The sequence below is a fragment of the Bison bison genome, unplaced genomic scaffold (genome assembly GCF_000754665.1).
Source record: "Bison bison bison isolate TAMUID 2011002044 unplaced genomic scaffold, Bison_UMD1.0 scf7180017864524, whole genome shotgun sequence".
NCBI lineage: Eukaryota > Metazoa > Chordata > Mammalia > Artiodactyla > Bovidae > Bison > Bison bison.
In genome coordinates, this window is record NW_011495075.1 from 1,207,962 (window position 1) to 1,226,981 (window position 19,020).

The 19,020-nt window shown below is 53.3% G+C and overlaps 2 protein-coding genes across 2 annotated transcripts in view; both read right to left on the reverse strand.

Moving 5' to 3' along the window:
• On the reverse strand, positions 1–13,555 carry ADIPOR1 (adiponectin receptor 1). The gene is made up of 8 exons (XM_010831069.1): positions 13,422–13,555; positions 5,851–6,082; positions 4,712–4,828; positions 3,914–4,085; positions 3,344–3,530; positions 2,325–2,512; positions 1,120–1,313; positions 1–823 (listed from the first exon to the last, which is right to left on the reverse strand). The coding sequence occupies exons 2-8, from the start codon at positions 5,989–5,991 to the stop codon at positions 695–697; spliced, it is 1,128 nt and encodes a 375-aa protein (XP_010829371.1). The 5' UTR covers positions 5,992–6,082; positions 13,422–13,555; the 3' UTR covers positions 1–694.
• A 4,815-nt stretch (positions 13,556–18,370) lies between these two features.
• LOC104981827 (NADH-cytochrome b5 reductase 1) overlaps positions 18,371–19,020 on the reverse strand; it is a 5,438-nt gene continuing 4,788 nt past the window's right edge. Inside the window, exon 10 of the mRNA XM_010831070.1 lies at positions 18,371–19,011. Within this exon, the coding sequence (XP_010829372.1) occupies positions 18,994–19,011 (18 nt within the window). The 3' untranslated portion in view covers positions 18,371–18,993. The remainder of the gene's footprint in view (positions 19,012–19,020) is intronic.

Below are 19,020 nucleotides of genomic sequence, written 5' to 3' on the forward strand. Positions count from 1 at the left end.
TTTCAGAACGCCAAGTGTCTTCTGTACTTTATTATCATCATCGTCTTTGCATCAGGATACATAGCAATGGTAGCAGGTTTCTTTTTAAAGCTTAGTATTAAATATTAAATATCTTTCCCCACTTTACATTTTACATTACTCTGCCAAGAAAAAATTAAAACTCAAGTTATCTGAAGCCTGGACACACTTCCACGATGGGCCGGGCTGTGTAAAAGTCGGTGGCTTTGTTCTTCCTGCCGTGTGAGCAGGCCCAGGCCCGAGAAAGATGGGACCAGGTTATAATTGTTTTTGAAAAGTGTGCTACAAAAACGGATGGCCTGTTGTAAGCCAGGTTATAAAGTCAGGACAGGGGTGAGGGAGGGACAGTTTCTTCCAGAAACGGAATTTCTGAAGTCCCAGTCCATCGCTTCTCCCCAGAATGGAGCGAGGAGGGCTCAGAGCTCACCGTGAGCTTCCCAGCCCCGTCTCTGGGGGGGCGGCCGGGGGCAGGGTGGCCGCACCTGCCCCGCCCCTTTCTCAGCGAGGGAATGGAGTTTATTGCCCAGGGAGTGTGAAGTGGGCCGAAGCTTGGTTGATACGGAATTCTCTAAGAGGTTTCTTCTAGAAACAGACAACTCAGACTCTTCCTCTCACTTCAGCAAAGAAGTTATTTTAAAAGCACTTGGGAAGTTCCTCCTGCGCCCTTGGGGGTGGCTCAGAGGAGGGAGTCGTCAGTACAGCCCCCTTCCAGGCCGTATCGGAACTCCTGAAGGTTGGAGACCCCGTAGAAGTGGACGAAGGCGGCTGCCACCACCAGGACATGGAAGATCTGATGAGACTGGAACTGCAGGGACGAGAGAGAAGCTTTAGGGCGATGGCAAGGAGACCTGGAGGAAGCAAGAGAAGGCACTCGCCTCTTCTAGTTCCTCCGCAAAATTTTCTGCACCATAAAACCGATACGTTTGTTGTAGGAAAAAAAACGAGTTAAGTCCTGTCAGGGATTCACCCACCCACACGCACCGGTGTGAGCAGGGACACGCGTCACCCCAGACACCACCTGCCCGTCTCTCTCTGCCTCTGACCCTGACCTCCACCTTCAGGCAGTCTCACCACCACAGCCCTGCGAAGTGTCATTCTTACCCATATGTCGAATTTTCCAGGGAAGAAGCGCTCAGGAATGCGTGCAGCATAGAGGCCGGCTCCGGTGATGTACATCACAGCCATGAGGAAGAACCAGCCCATCTGGCCCACCGTGGTGGCCTTGACGAAGCCCTCCGCGATCGTGAAGTGCATGGTAGGCACGACGCCGCTCAAGCCAAGCCCCAGGAACACCCCTGAGCAGACGGATGGAGCGCGTCAGGCACAGGGACAGCCCTGCTGCCCTGCTCTGATACAAGTTACTTTCTGGTGAACAGCATGTGTTCAGGAAATTTTGCACAAGATGGAGAGCCATCATCAGATGCTTCTTCAACGTCCAGAGTGGGAAGGAGGCTGGGTAAATGCTGACACAGCCATTCCCTCCTATGGAGCACCAAGAACAAACACCTTGTGTTCCTTATTATCTGTTAAGCAGCCTAGGCGACCATGTATGTCAGAACTCTGATGGCTGCCTTGGCTACAAAACCGATGGTGAGCCCTCAGGCGGTTTGCCAGCCAGAGACGAGTAGGACGGGCGTCCCATTAAGAGCACAGAAGACGTAAGGAATAGGAGTCTGACCTCCTGAGGAGACAGACCTAGGTGAGAAGTCATAAGAGAAAGAGCAGATGGCGCCCGCTCCACACCAGGCCCCTGCGCACGGCTGCTGGGCGGGGCTCCACTTCACCTCTGCAGACGCCCTGGGTGAGGCACCATTGGCTGGTACTCAATGAATAGTTAACTCTCTTAAATGAGGGTTAAGCCACAGCGATGTTAAGTCTCAAGGGACTGGAAACAGTGGTAATTGACGTGTGGCTGCAGTAAAGCTGGAGCCTGGACAAGACACCAGGAAGGGGCTCCTGCTCACAGCGACCCCATTCCTCAACACAGCTCGTGCTCAAGGTGCTTTCTCTACCAAGCCACGCCTTTAATCCCCTTAGGAAAAGAACTCCAGGTGAGCTGGAGACTGTGCTCGTACATTTCTTAACTTCCTCAAGCCAGATGTAAGAGTAGTCTTTTCTGCATTGTAATTACTGTCCTTTTAACATTTCACTGAAATAGTATGAAACTTGCAGGGAATTGAGCTTTGAAAATTCATGCTGTTTTTAAAGTTCTAAACACAGATCAGGGTCTGGGTGGGGGCCCAGGGCTGACCCCTGAGGCTTGAGGTCCAGACACCTACAAGGGCACACCCTGCCTTGCGACCCACCTGCTCTTGTCTGCCGGTGCTTGGGCGTGGCAAACCGGTCCCACTGCGCCACGATGATGGCGGAGATGCCCAGGACGCAGACGATGGAGAGGTAGATGAGCCGCGGCTGTGGGGAGCAGTAGAAGGAGTAGTAGAGCCAGGGGCCGAAGCTCCCCATGATCAGCAGGGCGATCCCTGAATAGTCCAGCCTGAAAGAGCCACAGAACGGAACGGCCAGTGGGAGGCGAGCTCAACTGGCCTCAGGTTCAACCGGAGCCCCTCACTCCCCACGTGGTCCGGCCTGGGTCCTGACTCAAACCCCCACACGGACAGGCACTCCTGTTTGGGGCACGTTTGAAGGGCATCCCTTTGCCCTGGCTGTCAACAGCCACACCCCCTCACAGACACTCAGTCAGGAGCTCCATCCATCACAATCCAGCCAGACCCCAACTTCCATGCAGGAAGGACTGAGTATTCCCCAGTTCTGACAGTTCTAAAGCCAAAACCCTTATAATGGGAGTATTACTAAGGGGGTAGTGTTCTCTTTTAGTTGGCTTTTTAATGATAAAAATGTATTACTTGTTACTGGTGTTATTGAGAAAAACAAAACTCAGCAACACTTCCAAAACCAAAAATAACAACAACAGAAACAAGCAAACAGAAGCCCAGGCTCAGGCTGGGGAGGATGGGCGCCTGGGGCTTCTGATAAGCTTTCCTGGCTGGTGGGTGGGTGCGCCCGCAGGGGGCGGCGCCCTGACGGGAAGTGGGCGCGGCCGGGCGCTCCGTGCGGGAGAGCACCGCCAGCCTCTGGACGGCGCTGCGCGGGGACAACGTCTACCCACAGTGGGCTCTGTCTGTGGAAGAGGCTGCGTGAGCATTTTCAGGACAGACTTAAGAGAAAAGCTTCCTGACCCTCTCACACCCACGAAACATCAGGGAATCTTGAGGAGGCACTGCCGTCGCCAGGACCCCGCCAGCACCCGGGTCACAGGGCGTGACAACAGCACGTGGTCCTTCCCCACCGCCATCCTGTGACTCACTTGGAGAAGGTCCGGGAGACTTTCTCTGAATGACAGTAGACAGTGTGGAAGAGCCAGGAGAAGCTGAGGCAGAGCACTGCTCCCAGGAAGAACATCCCGAACACCACCTTCTCCTGGAGGGGGGCCATGAAGTACATGTTTGGCCTCAGCATGGTCAGGATTCCCAGGAAAAGAAACAGCACGAAACCTACAGGAGAGAAAGAAGCAAAGTCCGAGGAAAACGGGAACATGTGACGGTTTAAACCAGCCCTGACGCCACAGGCTGAGCTGCGGGGACCCAGAGACCCAGACAAAATAGGGCGTCTGCTGAAATGCTGACGCTTCGTTTAGACGGTGGATCGCTGACGGGGCGCAGCCGCCAGCCCCGGGACAGTTCTGACCACAGAGGACGTCCGTTCCGATGTCTTCCCCCGCTTGCACACCAGTGATGAAGGGCCCTGCGAGCTCCCAGGCAGTGTAAAGACACCGCCAGCTCCCTCATAATCGCAACAACGTCTCCTTCCCATGGACAAAGGCCACACAACTCCTGGGCAAGAAGCAGACGAGCCCGATGTCCCCCAGAGCCCTCACCAAGCAGGTGCGTCCAGATGTTGCCGGTCTCCGTGTGGATGCGGAAGATGCTCTTGAAGCAGGCGCGGAAGGAGGGCATGGGCGGCCGGTGGCCGTGCAGCAGGTAGTCATTGTCCTTCAGCCAGTCCGGGAGCACGTCGTACGGGATGACCCTCCAGCGGCCCTCCCAGACCTGCAACCACACGCGCTCTAAGCGGGGCTGGGAGCCAGCCTCCCCAAGGCCGCTGCGTGCAGGAGAGCATCCACCGGGTTCCGTAGGGTCCCGGGGAGCGGTGGGGGCCAGCCCGGGGCTGCAGACGCCAGGACAGCAGGAGCGAGGCTGCCCCTGGACCCCCGCATAGTGTCTTTGTTCTTGTGTCAGGAAGCTTATCTGGATGTGCTTAGCTGAGCAGGTCAGAATATGGCAGGACCTCCTCTCAGCCTCTTGGGAAATACACATTTACCGCTCCCCCCACACTCTGGTGGCTGTCATCGTCCCTCCTTGAGCAGCTAAGTTCTCACTGTGTTGAGACTGACTTTTCAGAGCAGGAGTTCTTAACGTAGGACGTAAAGACAACGGACAGTGTCCAGAGAGCCGGTGAGCAAGTTTAGTATCAGAACTTGTGACTCTCACCCGTGGAAATCAGATATTTTCATGTTAGTTTTGCAGATATCAGTTTCTACTCGTCACCACTCAGAAATGACAAGTTCTGATAACACAACTCGTCATGAATGTGTATTCAGTGTGTTGATAAAGGTGCGGTGCTCCCGTCTCAGCCCTGGGCGGGTGAGCCTGCTCCCTCCCCACCGGGACAGGACCTTGTACACGAACTCCTCCATCTTCTCCATGGCGTGGTGGGCCTGCAGGGGCAGTGTGAGCACTCGCACCTCTTCCTCCTCCTCCTGCGGCCCTGGGCAGGCCTGCTCCTCCTCGGCCTGCGGGGAAGGGGAGAGTGGCTGCAGCCCTGGAGGGCCTGGGGACATGCATGTCCAGCGCCCGCGAGCCAGGCCACGCCGCCCACTGCCCGGCCTCTCCTGCACACAGGCCTCGGATCTGCTCTCCAGAAGCAGGATGGTGCCTGAGTTTGCGACATCACAAGCGCTGGGGGAGAGGGCGCCGCAGCGCCTGGGGGAGAGGCCGAGGGAGCTGGCGCTCAAGGCGCAGGGTCAGAAGCCCAGGCCTGCACTCAGGCCCTGGCAGCCCACCTCTGTCTCCAAGACAGCGGCCCTTAGCTTCCCCCAATTTCCCAAACACTTCCTGTACAGACCGCTGAACGAGGAGGAATAAGACAGAGGCTCAGAGATCCGCTAAGACACTCAATCTGATCGGTGCCCCGTGCACCCGCCCTGGGGCCCAGTGTCCAACTGCTGCGGGAGAAGCTGGGCCTCAGAGCCGGCTCCATAGAAGCAGCAGCAGGAGGGCCTGAGAGGGCTCACCTCAGGGGAGACCTCCAGAGCCAAGGCAGGGAGGGCAGTTCCTCCACGGGGCGGATTTTCCTCCTGCGATGCTTCCTCTTAGATCTCATGATAGAGGAACCGCCCCCCACCCCCGCCAGATTCATCCTCTGTCCGTCTGGGCACAGAGTCCCTGGTCTCCCTCAGAGTGGGGATGCTACTGGAGTTTTGCTCAGGCAAAACGAAAAGCCCACTTGGTTGTATATGAGGCCCTGCCAGGCGCCTCCAGGCACGGGGCCTTCTCTCCCCCTTCCGCCCCTTGGGGACTCTGAAGAATGAGATAAAGCAGCCAGGTGCAGCCTCCACAGCAGCCTGGGGAAGCACCTGCTCCTCCCACGAGCCTTTCAGCTGGCCGAAGAGGCAGGGATTTTCGATGGTATATGAAGCCTGGCCTGATCTGGGCTGACTGCTTCTGGCCTTCCGTCAGGACAGACAGTCCAGGGTGCTGTGGCTCTGGGGAGACCGACAGGTCTCAGGAGAGGCTGACCAGGGAGATGACTTACTTTGGTTGGGCTGGTGACCGCCCGCTTGCCCTTCTCCTCGAGCAGGGGTCCCAGCTCGGCCAGCTCCACTGTGTCAGCCGCCCTGTTGCTAGCGGGAGCCCCGTTGCCCTGGGCCACCGCGGGTCCCTTGTGAGACGACATCAGGATGGTACCTCGGGGCCCTCCGGCTTTAGCCTGGGGAGAGTGGGGTCTCTTGGCCTCAGGGGCCAGAGAGCTCCCTGTGACGGGGACACTGGAAGCAAACACAGACACGGTGTTGACAGTTTATCCTTCTGACGTCTCATTTCTGAAGTCAATACTGAGAAAGAGACAGCCCCTCACTCATACCCTCTCCAGTCCCAGAGGCCAATTAACTGCATCTCTCCTCCTCTGTACCATCAGCCTTTACTGAGGCTTCACTAACCTTAAAGGCTGAAAACCTAGTTGCTTCAAAAGATTTGTGTGTTTTGCACCAAACTGTCACCCCAGAAAAACAGCTACCCACCCCACATCCCTCCCACAAACACAGAGCCTGTTCAATGAGCCCAGTTTATCCCGGTTCCCAGAGCTGGCCCTGGAAAAGCCTGGCTCCGAGACTGAGCAGCAAAAAGAGGAAGCCGACGCCTGGCTGTAATCACCACGGGCCACCCAGGCTTAGAAATGAACCAACTGCCAACTGAGCTCAGCGGGCTTTACCTACAAACACCCTGAAACGTGCGCGCCGCCTACAAAAGTGGGCTGAGGGTGGGCTGGCGGTCTGGGGGTTACCTTCCCTGCACGGTTTACTGTTTCTGTTGGAGGATCACCGCCCAGCTCCGTGAGGAGAGCGCACTGTGCTCACAGCCCTGTCTTGCAGCAGCAGTAACTCACCTGGCCGTGGGAGGCTGAAGACACAAGGCAGCCCACGCTTGCCCTGCCACCAAACTGGCTCAGCACGGGCCTGTCTCAGTGACCACAGTTCATAACCTGGCCCCCACTCCAAAGAGCTTTGGAGCTGAGACGGCACACAGACCCTGAAGGAGGCAGTCTTTAATCAGGCCTCAGAAAGATAAGATGAACATTTAAAGGAGGGAAAAGTGCCCCAGGACTTCCGACTCCCCGCTCCCAACAAAGGAATTTACTGCTCACAGCAGCAGCAGCCAGAATAGTAACATTTTCCTGCACTGGTCACCTGAGCCCTGGGAGCCACCAGGCAATGCAAAGACGGCCAGGTGACACCTGCACGGAGTGAGCTGCCCTCGGGGAGGAAGCAGAGCTCGGGGGCCACCGCTTTCATCAGGGCGGTCAGCGCAGCCTCGCTCCCGAGAGGGCGGAGTCTATCTCCAGTGTCCACTGCGCATCCATCTTTGACATGTGTTCCTATGCTTTTACCCAAGAGTCATCTCGATTCCTTCTCAGAGATTATGACCGGATCTATGTAGTCAGGTAGGGCAGCCGGCAAATTTCAAAATAGTCATGCCAGGCTCAGCCATCAGCACAGCTGAGAGCTGCAGGCGGCGGAGAGCTAGTTCAGGAGAGCAAATGGCCGTGACTCCGTCCACAGACCCTGCTGTGGTGCCAACATACAGGCAGTGGCTCCTCCACACACGCAGGACTCCGACAGGAAAGATGCCAGCCCACAGCTACAGCCAATGCCTGAGCCCCAGGAGAACAGGAAGCCAGAGGCCCCCGAAACCCTCAAGAGACAGGCGGCCCACGTGAGCAGAAACACTGGGCAATCTCTTTCAATAGGCTGACCACAAAACACATTCCTCAAACTGAAGTACTCCCGAACAACTTTAGGAAGAAACAATTTACACTGCAGTGAAAAGTACAGATAGCTTTGGGAATCCCAGAAAAGTATGAAAAGGGGAATATACTTAGCTAGAATACAGTACTTGAGAGGTGGCCACTAGGGTTAAAAAATAGATATTTTCTCAGGTTCTGGGATGCAGTGCTACACAGATGACTAATTTATACATATCCCTGCTTGTGATCAGAACCTGTATTTCAGAATAGATGGAAGAATGACGGAGGCAGCATTCCCGCCAGCAAGCATGTGACGCTAGCTAAGGCGTTAGGCGCTTGCGCCTCTGGGCCGCTCTCTGTCCCCCTCCCCAGAGCAGCCAACACACCCCCGGAACACTTAACAAACGCACTTGGTGCCAGCACCCTAAGGCACTTTAAGGTTCTGTGCAAAACCCCACGTCCCACAAGTCGCTGTCCGGAAGGAGCTTGTAATCCGGTGGCATGAGGTCGCCCGCGGCATGCGCAGAACCAGTGACGGCATGACTGCTCCAACAGGACAGCGCGGGGAGAGCCCTGGACGGGGACGGCGCACACCCAGTGCAGGTGAGTGCTGTGGCCTGTCTCGCCAGTGGGAGTGAGAATGATACACATTTTACGTTGGGCAGTCAGGGCCAGAGAGCAGGCGCAGACTCCACCCTGGCACGCTTCCTAAGTTCCTCACTGGGTCTGACGCTCTCACACCCTCAAGTCCAGCGTCCTCCTAGGAGGACCTCAGTCTTGTGGCAATCTTCAAAGGCTTTCCTCGTTCAGTCGAAACCACCTCCTGTCGCTTCTGAGCCCCTCTGGCTCCCACACCCCACCCCCAGCATTATCTCTAGACCCAGAGTCACTAACTCTGACAGGCACCCGTTAACTCACAAGCCAGGCACCAGTTACAGCTCATCACACAAGACACATCACCACGCCTCAAAGAGCAGACAATGACGCTCAGCGGAGGTCATGTCACCATAGCAGAGTCCACTGTCCAGCGGGGTCTTCTAAGCTAGCAACACAGGGGCAGGAAGGGAGGGAAAGGGGGCAGAGGTCTGGTAAGAAAGAAGAGCAAGTACGGCTGGAACCTGAAAGTCCACTCGGCAGGGTAGGCCTCTCCCAGGCGGCTGGCGGTTGGGACAGGTGAGCCTGTCGGTGTCCGCTGCGCCACGTCAGCACCAGCCGCTGGGGTGTGAGGATGGACTCCGCGAGCACTCAGAGCCAGATGGGCTTCACTTTCCCACGAGCTTTGCTTCTGATTTTTTAATATTTCAAGGGTTTCTTCTTAAACTTTTTTAAAGATGAATTCTGTTTATTTATTTATGGCTGTGCTGGGTGTCTTGCTGCGCGGGCTTTCTCCAGTTGCGACGAGCAGGGGCTGCCCTCTGGTTGCGGGGCGCAGACTCTAGGCCGTGCGGGTTCAGTAGCTGCTGACTGCGGCTGCGGTGCTCCCGGCTCTGGAGCGCAGGCTCAGTGGTTGTGGCGCCCGGGCTTAGCTGCTCCTTGGCGTGAGGGATCTTCTTGAACCCGTGTCTCCTGTGTTGGCAGGTGGATTCTTCACCACTGAGTCACCAGGGTGGCCCTCACAAACTTTCCTATCTTTATATATTTTAGAGGAAACACGCGTCTTCTCAAAATCGCCACACCCAATAAAGCAATTATAACTGGGCCAAACTCCACTGAGTGCATTTTTGATGGGATTTATTTAATTCAAGCTAATAAATCTTTACCACTAAGCTCTCCAGCTGGATAGCCCTGTGACATTAGAGGGTTAGGGCTGTGGAGGCAGGGGCTGCCTGTGCCCCTATAAACAAGACTATCTGGCGCCAAACTTGGGGAAGAACTGATTCTTAGTGGCCAGCCTTTGTTGGTGAGTTTATTTCCCTCATACTTTTGGAGACATTTATTTTGTGCACCAGTTCCCAAGTTTTTCACATTATAGTACACTCCTTCTCAGGAGTCAAAGGCACAGAACTTCTAGAAATTTTTAATCTAGGGTCCCTGGGTCCTTGGAGGTTCCACAAGTTAAGCTCCTTCTTACACCTACCTGGCTCTCACAGTAAAGCAAGACTTGTTCCATCACGTCTGACTCTCTGCAACCTCATGGACTGTAGCCCTCCAGGCTCCTCTGTCCATGGAATTCTCCAGGCAAGATACTGGAGTGGGTGGCCATTCCCTTCTCCAGGGGATCTTCCTGATCCAGGGATCAAATCCACATCTGCACTGCAGGAGGATTCTTTTTTTTTTCTTTTCAACGATGTATGCAGAGTTTTTTTTGTACAGCACACACATCAAGGACCAGTTTGCTGTTAGATCGCTGCGGATGCAGTCCCAGCAACAGGCAGAAAACCCAACGACCACAGTGCCAGAAGTAAGTGTCCATTCACATTCGGTGAACTTGTCCTCATCAGCAGAAAGACTGAGCCAAGCAACCGTGATTTCTGTGCTGCTGCTGCTGCGTCACTTCAGTCGTGTCTGACTGCGAGACCCACAGACGGCAGCCCACCAGGCTCTGCCAACCCTGGGATTCTCCAGGCTAGAGTACTGGAGTGGGTTGCCATTTCCTTCTCCAAGGAGGATTCTTTACCACTGAGCCACCAGGGAAGCCCAAGACAAGACTAGTCAAAGCACTAAGGACAAAGAACATGGTCACCTTCTCTACTCTGTCAGGGAAGTTGGTTGCACAGCACTGCTGGGGGGAAATGAGTCAAGGCAGAGGCTTCTGTTTGAAAACTACTGAATTGCAACAATGGAGCCTCAGCTTTCCTATTTAAGTACAAGTGTCACTGACTTAAGAGTCTGCAATGAAAAACCAGAATCTAACTTTCTCTGTAGCTCTTCTCCAGGTAAAGCTATCTCAACAGAAATAGGTCTTTTTTGAATCCCAAACAGACAGGTAAGCTTTCCAAATGCCATAACACAAGGTAAAGTAAACAGGAATGTGAAGGCGCTTCATGCTGCTGCTGCTGCTAAGTCGCTTCAGTCGTGTCCAACTCTGTGCGACCCCATAGACGGCAGCCCACCAGGCTCCCCTGTCCCTGGGATTCTCCAGGCAAGAACACTGGAGTGGGTTGCCATTTCCTTCTCCAGTGCATGAAAGTGAAAAGTGAAGTCGCTCAGTTGTGTCAGACTCTTAGCGACCTCATGGACTGCAGCCTACCAGGCTCCTCCGTCCATGGGATTTTCCAGGCAAGAGTACTGGAGTGGGGTGCCACTGCCTTCTCCGAGGCATTTCATACCAGCCCTTGATTTTAATACCTCGCTTTTAAGTACAGTCAACCATGATACGGTAACTGTATACTGTGAGAGCCCCGATGAAACAGAAGTAAATGAGGTACATGTCTAAAAGCGAATCACTAGGAACCAGTTTGCCTCGAGGGCACTTTCAAGGATCTTTTCAATCTAAGCCAGCTAAAACTTCATACACAGTAACCATGCCCCCAACATTTCTGAGCAGGAAAAGGCAATTAACCTTGAGAATAGAGAAAGGAACACAGTCCAGTGGGCGACATGAGGGACAAATGGACATTAAGGGCAAAACCTAACAACTCTGATGGATACCAGCACCAGAAAACACCCCACCAGTACTGATGAAACTTCTGCATGTAAAGATGACTGCGGTTTTCCCTGGTGGCTCAGGCGGTAAAGAATCCACCTGCAATGCAGGAGACCTGGGTTCAATCCCTAGGTTGGGAAGATCTCCTGGAGAAGGGAAAGGCTACCACTCCAGTATTCTGGCCTGGAGAGTCCCATGGACTGTATAGTCCATAGGGTCGCAAAGAGTCACACACGACTGAGCGACTCTAACTTCACTTAGTTCACCAGTATGATCGCCAGTAGGTGGGGCAGTGTTGCAAGTGTGTCAAACAGTTCCTTTTCGGCTTTACGTGAAAGAAGTCAAATTTCTGAGGGAAATAAAGAACAGACTTATTGGCCTAGAAAGAAGTGAAAATTTCTTTACCTGTCCACAAATAAGCGTGGCATTGTGGCTACAGAGACAAGGCAAAAAGAGGAGTCTGGCCTCAATTTTAAGAGGCGGCAACAACTTATCTGTTCTTCTAGTACCACTACAAGGCTAAATGCCAGAAAGTGCTGGAGGAATTCACAAGAAAAGCTCAGTGTGAGCTGGAATATCGGGAAAGGTTTTGTGGAAGATTTTAAGAAAGGATTTTGATAGGTAAAGATAGGATCAAAGCATTCCTGAGGGTAGTGCTGTGAACCTGGGCAAACTCAAAAGAACAGATTCCCCAGGGCAGCGAATAATCCACTTTCCACAAGGAAATCTTGGAAAGGCAATGTGAGGCCAGACAAGAAACTGAAAAAAAGTGAAAGTGAAGTCGCTTCAGTTATGTTCAACTCCGTGCAACCCCATAGACAGCAGCCCACCAGGCTCCCCCGTCCCTGGGATTCTCCAGGCAAGAACACTGGAGTGGGTTGCCATTTCCTTCTCCAGGGGATCTTCCTGACCCAGGGATCGAACACAGGTCTCCTGCATTGCAGGCAGATGCTTTAACCTCTGAGCCACCTGGGAAGCCCAAGAAGAAACTGAAGACGGTCTAAAAGCTAAAATCCGCCGTGCACTTTACCCATTAGCAGCGGGAGCCCAGTGGGAGGGTGCGCCCTTGTCTGAGTTCTCCACCTGCACGCAAAGCAGTTGCTTACAATCTGTTTATCCCCTGGGCATCGGATAGTTTCTTGGCCCCTGAGAACAGAATGCTTTCAGATTCTACTCAACAATTAGGTACAGTTTCGTGGAGACCTGCCCTAAGATGGCTGCTTACAGGCAACACAACAGTCCTTAAGACTGATGCCCCAAGTACACGGAAGTTACTCCTGGGGTGAAGAAATTCCAGGGCTGCAATCCGTGTGTCAGCGCCCCGCCTGAATCCCAGCACTGCGTGGACACTTCCAAACAGCAGCAGCAGCAGCTGTGCCACAGGAGGTGATGCAAGCCTACCTCTCGGTAAACAGCCGTAAACAGACCCCAGAGCCCCTTCACTTCAGAGAGAACCAGTCAGTCCAGTGCTCGCTTGATTCAAGCGGGAGCCTATACATCCTTCCCCTGCTGTGTCTTCTCCCTCCGTGGGGGAAACGCCAGGTTAACCTAGCAAAGCACTCTGCAGGCCTCCTGTTGCTCCTCTGACACCTGAAGCTCCCTAAATGAAATTCGCCTTGTCCGTTTCCCACTCGCCTGCGTAGCGCCGGAAACCGAGGGGAAACGTATCTTCCATTAAAAACTGAAGGCTTGACCAAAAACCTCAAACATAGGATGGCACCTATGAGAGATTTCTGAGGGAATGAAATTTCCTTTTTCCCCAAAGTACTTTAGATTTCGCTCACATTGCAGCATTTAGGGCCACCTTACACACAGGCCAACCGTCCACCAGCCTCCCCTTCCCCGCCGCCAAGGTGGGGGCACTGTCACGGTCTAGTAACCGCGGGGCTCCTCGGGCTACCGAACGCGGGGGCTCCCAGCCCCTCGGCGCTCGCCACGCGCGGTCCTGAGACCAGGCTCAGCTCCGGCCTGGCGGGCCCGAGCCGGAGCCTGAAGCCCGACGTCTCGCCCTGGCGACTGGGGGGGCACGGCCGCCACCGCGGCTGTTGACAGCGGGGGACGCGACTCGCACGGGAGGGGCCGGGAACGTGGACAGCTGACGCGCTGAGGCCGGAGGAGCGGCTGGCCCCGAGCAGGGGTCCGGGGGCCCTGGGGACGTCCGGGCGGTCCAGCCCTACGGCAGCTGCCTCAGGCCCGCGCCGAGACTCCCGTGGGGAGCCCGCCCTCCGGCCGATCCCCGCCCTCCGGCCTGCTCGCCATCGAGCCCAGGGGAACTTACGGCGGGCGGAGGGCTGTGCTGGGGGCCGCGGCGCCGGCGCTACATCCCGCGTCGCTGGAGACGGCCTGCGGCCGAGCGGCCCGGATTTTCTGCGCCCTCCCGGGGCCGGAAGGGGCGCGCAACCGCAGGGCGTCACCTCCGCGAGAGCGTCACGTCCTCTCAGACGCGCGGCTCCCGGCTCTCGCGAAGCCCAATCACAGGCCGGCCCCTTGGTCCCGCCCCCAGACGGCCCCGCCCCTCCACCTGACCCCGCCCTCTACAGCCCGGTGATCTTTGTTGTTGTTCAGCCGCTAAATCGTGTCTCACCCTGCGACCCCATGGACTGCAGCACCCCCAGACTCCTCTGTCCGGCAATCTTTCCGCAGTCCGGACCACAAGCCCGCCCCCTCGGCCCCGCCTTCCCCTTGTGGGCCCCGCCCCTCCTGGCGGCCCCGCCCCTTCGCGGCAAGACGGCGCCTCACGTCCCAATCGCAGGTCCTCTCCCCTCGGCCCCGCCTCCCGAGCACGGGCCCTGCGCCCTCGCTCTGCTCCAATCGTAAACCTTCCCTCGCAAAGCCTAGCTGGAACCACACTCCACAAGTTGCTAACCTGTGCTCCCGTTGAGGAAGGAATTTCTGGGAATTAGACTGAGCCCTGCGAAGCCATGCTGAATTTCCTATCCCGCACCTGTCCTCTAGGCTGGGCACTTCTTAATCCCTCTTCTTCAACCTCATGGCCCCTCCTTCCTTTCTGCAAATATTTACTGAGGGCCCCACGCGTGTGAGGCACGAGGCCAGCAGGTTCCTGGTCAGGAATAGCGGCGCGGCATTGGCTGGACTTTCTTGTGGACTCCCTGCTCTGGCCCGGGCTCCGGCTGAGGCTGGATGGGGACCACAGGGTGCTGCAGCCGCCATCTGGGGGCGTGACACCTCATTTGTCACAAGGCTGGTAAGTGATCAGTCTATTGAAGATGCAGAGACAGGGTGGTTTATTATAATCCTGATCCTTTAGGGTCTTTTCCAATGAGAAGAGCCGACTCAATGGACGTGAGTTTGAGCAAGCAGTGGGAGTTGGTGATGGACAGGGAAGCCTGGCGTGCTTCAGTCCATGGGATAGCAAAGAGTTGGACACGACTGAGCGACTGAACTGAACGGATGCTTCAGGGCAGTGGGAATAATTCTCCAGGTGCTGGTTAAAACTGTAGGCTCTGGAATCACATAGACCCAGGCTTCCATCGCTGGCCTTTGACCTTGAGCACATTTTTGAACCCTCCATGATAAGTACCTCGTCTGAAAAATAGGAATAAAACACTGCTGTCTCGTAGGCTCTTTGTCAGGATTGAGATAATTTATGCAGGTTTTTGGCTTGATGCTTGTTAAATCATAAATGCTTCACAAATCTTAGCTATCATATGCTGCCCACTGTATAAAACCCTCAGAAATGGGTGCTGTCCACAGGAGTTTGCTCTCAGCTTGGCATTAAAGGCTCTCACCCGCTCTCAGGCCTCACCTGCCTCCACTTGCCCTCTGGCATTTGGGCCTCAATGAACTTGCCGAGTTCTCCAACATGAACTTCTCTTCTGTCCTTCAGGCTTTTGTACACACCGATCCTTCTGTTGGATCACCCACCCTGTCATTCTCCTTCAAAAGATCCAAGCAACTTACAATGCCCAGTTCTGGTTTTGGCTTTGGACCAAGACAATCCTAGGTTCATACTCAGGCTCTGCCAGCCGCTGACCAGCTATGTGACTTCCTACATATCCTGAATCCCAGACTCAGGATTATCATAAGGATTCAATTATACCATGATCATGATCAAATCCCTTACAATTATACAGTGGAAGTGACAAATAGATTAAAGTGATTAGATCTGATAGAGTGCCTGAAAAACTATGGACAGAGGTTAGTGACATTGTACAGGAGGCAGTGATCAGGACAATCCCCAAGAAAAAGAAATGCAAAAAGGCAAAATGGTTGTCTGAGGAGGCCTTACAAATAGCTGAGAAAAGGAGAGAAGCGAAAGCAAAGGAGAAAGGAAAGATATGCCCATTTGAATGCACAGTTCCAAAGAATAGCAAGGAGAGATAAAAATGCCTTCCTCAGTGATCAGTGCGAAGAAATAGAGGAAAACAACAGAATGGGAAAGACTAGAGATCTCTTCAAGAAAATTACAGATACCAAGGGAACATTTCATGCAAAGATGGGCACAATAAAGGACAGAAATGGTATGGACCTAACAGAAGCTGAAGATATTAAGAGGTGGCAAGAATACACAGAAGAACTATACAAAAAAGATCTTCAAGACCCAGATAATCACTATGGTGTGATTACTCACCTAGAGCCAGACATCCTGGAATGTGAAGTCAAGTGGGCCTTAGGAAGCAGCACTACAAAGCTAGTGGAAGTGATGGAATTCCAGTTGAGCTATTTCAAATCCTGAAAGATGATGCCATGAAAGTTCTATACTCCATATGCCAGCAAATTTGGAAAACTCAGCAGTGGCCACAGGACTGGAAAAGGTCAGTTTTCATTCCAATCCCAAAGAAAGGCAATGCCAAAGAATGATCAAACTACTGCACAGTTGCACTCATCTCACACGCTAGTAAAGTAATGCTCACAATTCTCCAAGCCAGCCTTCATCAGTATGTGAACCGTGAACTTCCAGATGTTCAGGCTGGATTTAGAAAAGGCAGAGGAACCAGAGATCAAATTACCAACATCCGTTGGATCATCGAAAAAGCAAGAGAGTTCCAGAAAAACATCTATTTCTGCTTTATTGACTACGCCAAAGCCTTTGACTGTGTGGATCACAACAAACTGTGGAAAATTCTTCAAGAGATGGGAATACCAGACCACCTGACCTGCCTCCTGAGAAATCTGCATGCATGTCAAGAAGCAACAGTTAGAACTGGACATGGAACAACAGACTGGTTCCAAATAGGAAAAGGAGTATGTCAAGGCTGTGTATTGTCACTCTGCTTATTTAACTTATATGCAGAGTACATCATGAGAAACGCTGGACTGGAAGAAACACAAGCTGGAATCAAGATTGCTGGGAGAAATATCAATAACCTCTGATATGCAGATGATACCATCCTTATGGCAGAAAGTGAAGAACTAAAGAGCCTCTTGATGAAAGTGAAAGAGGAGAGTGAAAAAGTTGGCTTAAAACTCAACAATCAGAAAATTAAGATCATGGCATCTGGTCCCATCACTTCATGGCAAATAGATGGGAAAACAGTGACAGACTTTATATTTTGGGGCTCCAAAATCACTGCAGATGGTGACTGCAGCCTTGAAATTAAAAGGCCCTTGCTCCTTGGGAGAAAAGTTATGACCAACCTAGACAGCGCATTAAAAAGCAGAGACATTAATTTGTCAACAAATGTCCATCTAGTCAAGGCTGTGGTTTTTCCAGTAGTCATGTATGGATGTGAGAGTTGAACTATAAAGAAAGCTGAGTGCTGAAGAATTGATGCTTTTGAACTGTGGTGTTGGAGAAGACTCTTGAGAGTCCCTTGGACTACAAGATCAAACCAGTCCATCCTAAAGGAAATCAGTCCTGAATATTCACTGGATGGACTGATGCTGAAGCTGAAACTCTAATACTTTGGCCACCTGATGCAAAGAACTGACTCATTTGGAAAGACCCTGATGCTGGGAAAGATTGAAGCGGGAGAAGGGGATGACAGAGGATGAGATGGTTGATGGCATCATTGCCTCAATGGACATGAGTTTGAGTAAACTCTGGGAATTGGTGATGGACAGGGAGACCTGGTGTGCTGTAGTCCATGGGGTCACAAAGTGTCAGACACGACTGAGAGACTGACCTGAACATTTAGCACGACGCCTGCAATATGGCTGTTAACTAAAAAATGTTCTTCTCTTCCTCTCAGACTCTTTTAAAAACTCTTACCATCTGCACCTTGTATCTGTTCCATAGTGCTCACCATGTTGTAGTTATTTATCATTGTCCTACTCTAGACTATGAGTTGTTTGGGGTCTAAGAACAGCGAATCCTCAGGACCTAGCACAGGGCTTGGTACATGGAAGTCCTTAATGTTTGTATATTGAGTGGATAAGACAGAAACCCGTGCAAGACAAGGAATGAGCTTCTGTGTAGAGAATTCTCTTTGCTGGGGTGTTTCACTCTCTGAGCCCAACAATCCTAAGCAAGATTTTCCTCTTTGGTGGTTAGGTGTCCAAGTGCTCACAGAGCCTGGTACATACACATGCCAGCTGATCAAGACATGCCAGAAGGGACACCAGGAGCAATTCAGTACTGGCTCTACCCTGGGGGGGCCCACAGCCATCCTTTCTGGGGCCCCAGAAGTCAGACACAGTTCCATGCAGAAAAACAATGCCAACCTGCCTCCTGATGCATTGTTCTGTGCCAGTGTGACTAACAGAGGATCTGAAGAGGGAGGGACCCCACTGTGATGCTGAGAGGGAGTGGAGTGGGCCCGGCTGCTGGAACAGGAAAAGGGTGGTCAGGACAGATGGGCCCAGGGAACTGTGTCCAGGCACCAACCAGTCTGGCCAGGGCTGGTGAGGTCAGGTTACTTTTTAAAGGACCAAGGCTTCTCTTCCAAATAGAAAGACAATACTTTGACTTATTTGCCAGGCACCCTGAAGGACAAATGCAGTGAAGGGCCAAGAGAAGGCAGGAGAGCAGGAGCAGCCAAACCCGGGACCACTGTGAGGACACCTGGGCTCCAAAAGCTTCCCTCTCACTTATATTCTCCTTCATCCTCCTGAGGCGTCTCCAGGGAGACCCTGCACTTCTGGCTTTGCTGAGACAGCTGCTGAGAGGAGTGTGGACTTTGGGGACAGCTCACATTTCAGCCAGGGCACAACCACTCCGAGATTCAGTAGAAGACGTGAAGAAAATTCTATGCTGGGAAACACTTCCTCCTCACATTCTCAGCATGAAAAGCCTTGGAAACAAGGACCCCAGACACAATGGCCTCTTAGATGAACCCCAGGGCTTGAGCCCCGTTTATTCGCGTAACCCAGAGGTTTCTGCAGCAGTAGCAGTCTCAGACCAGGGGCAGCCCCTCCCTCCAGCCTCGGCAGGTCCAGAGCAAGACAGACACCAAGCACAGTTCAGATTCCTTTCTCTGAGGCTGAGGAGACCATCTCCTCCACTCCCTTGTCCCTAAAAGATAAGGTCTGTAAGTCTGTACCCCCACCCCGATACACAGTCTGCTACGGGTTAAGCACCAAATATTAAATGAAACCCATTAAACAGGGTTCTTTCACCACAGACACAAAGAAGACTGTGATGCAATCAAGGAACTAGCCAGTCTTGGAACAAGTGTGCAAGCTTCCTTTTTTCTGACTCATGGGAGAGTCTGCTCCAGGAGCCTGACCTGCATGTCATCCCAGGGAGACTGGGGGCCTTCCAGGGGAAGACTCTGCCTTGGCCCTCTTCCATGGCTATAAGGATGTTGTTCCTGCAGGGACCATCCAGACCTGAGCTCTGAGTAAGGCAAATAGGCTGATACTGTCGGGAAGGGCGTCTAGGGCTTATGGCCTTTGGGTGCTGACTGGGGGTCGAGGGCAGCCACAGGGCCAGGGGAGTCCGGGCAGGCTCAGTAGGTGAAGCGCATCTTTGGCGA

What these genes read in the sequence shown, in the direction of transcription:
- ADIPOR1 (XM_010831069.1), bottom strand. Translation starts at nt 5,991, where the DNA reads ATGTCGTCTCACAAGGGACCCGCGGTGGCCCAGGGCAACGGGGCTCCC. An exon ending in CGGTCACCAGCCCAACCAAA is followed by an intron (nt 4,829 to 5,850) that starts GTAAGTCATCTC and finishes CCTTCCCCGCAG; the next exon opens with GCCGAGGAGGAGCAGGCCTG. An exon ending in GTCTCCCGGACCTTCTCCAA is followed by an intron (nt 2,513 to 3,343) that starts GTGAGTCACAGG and finishes TGGCTCTTTCAG; the next exon opens with GCTGGACTATTCAGGGATCG.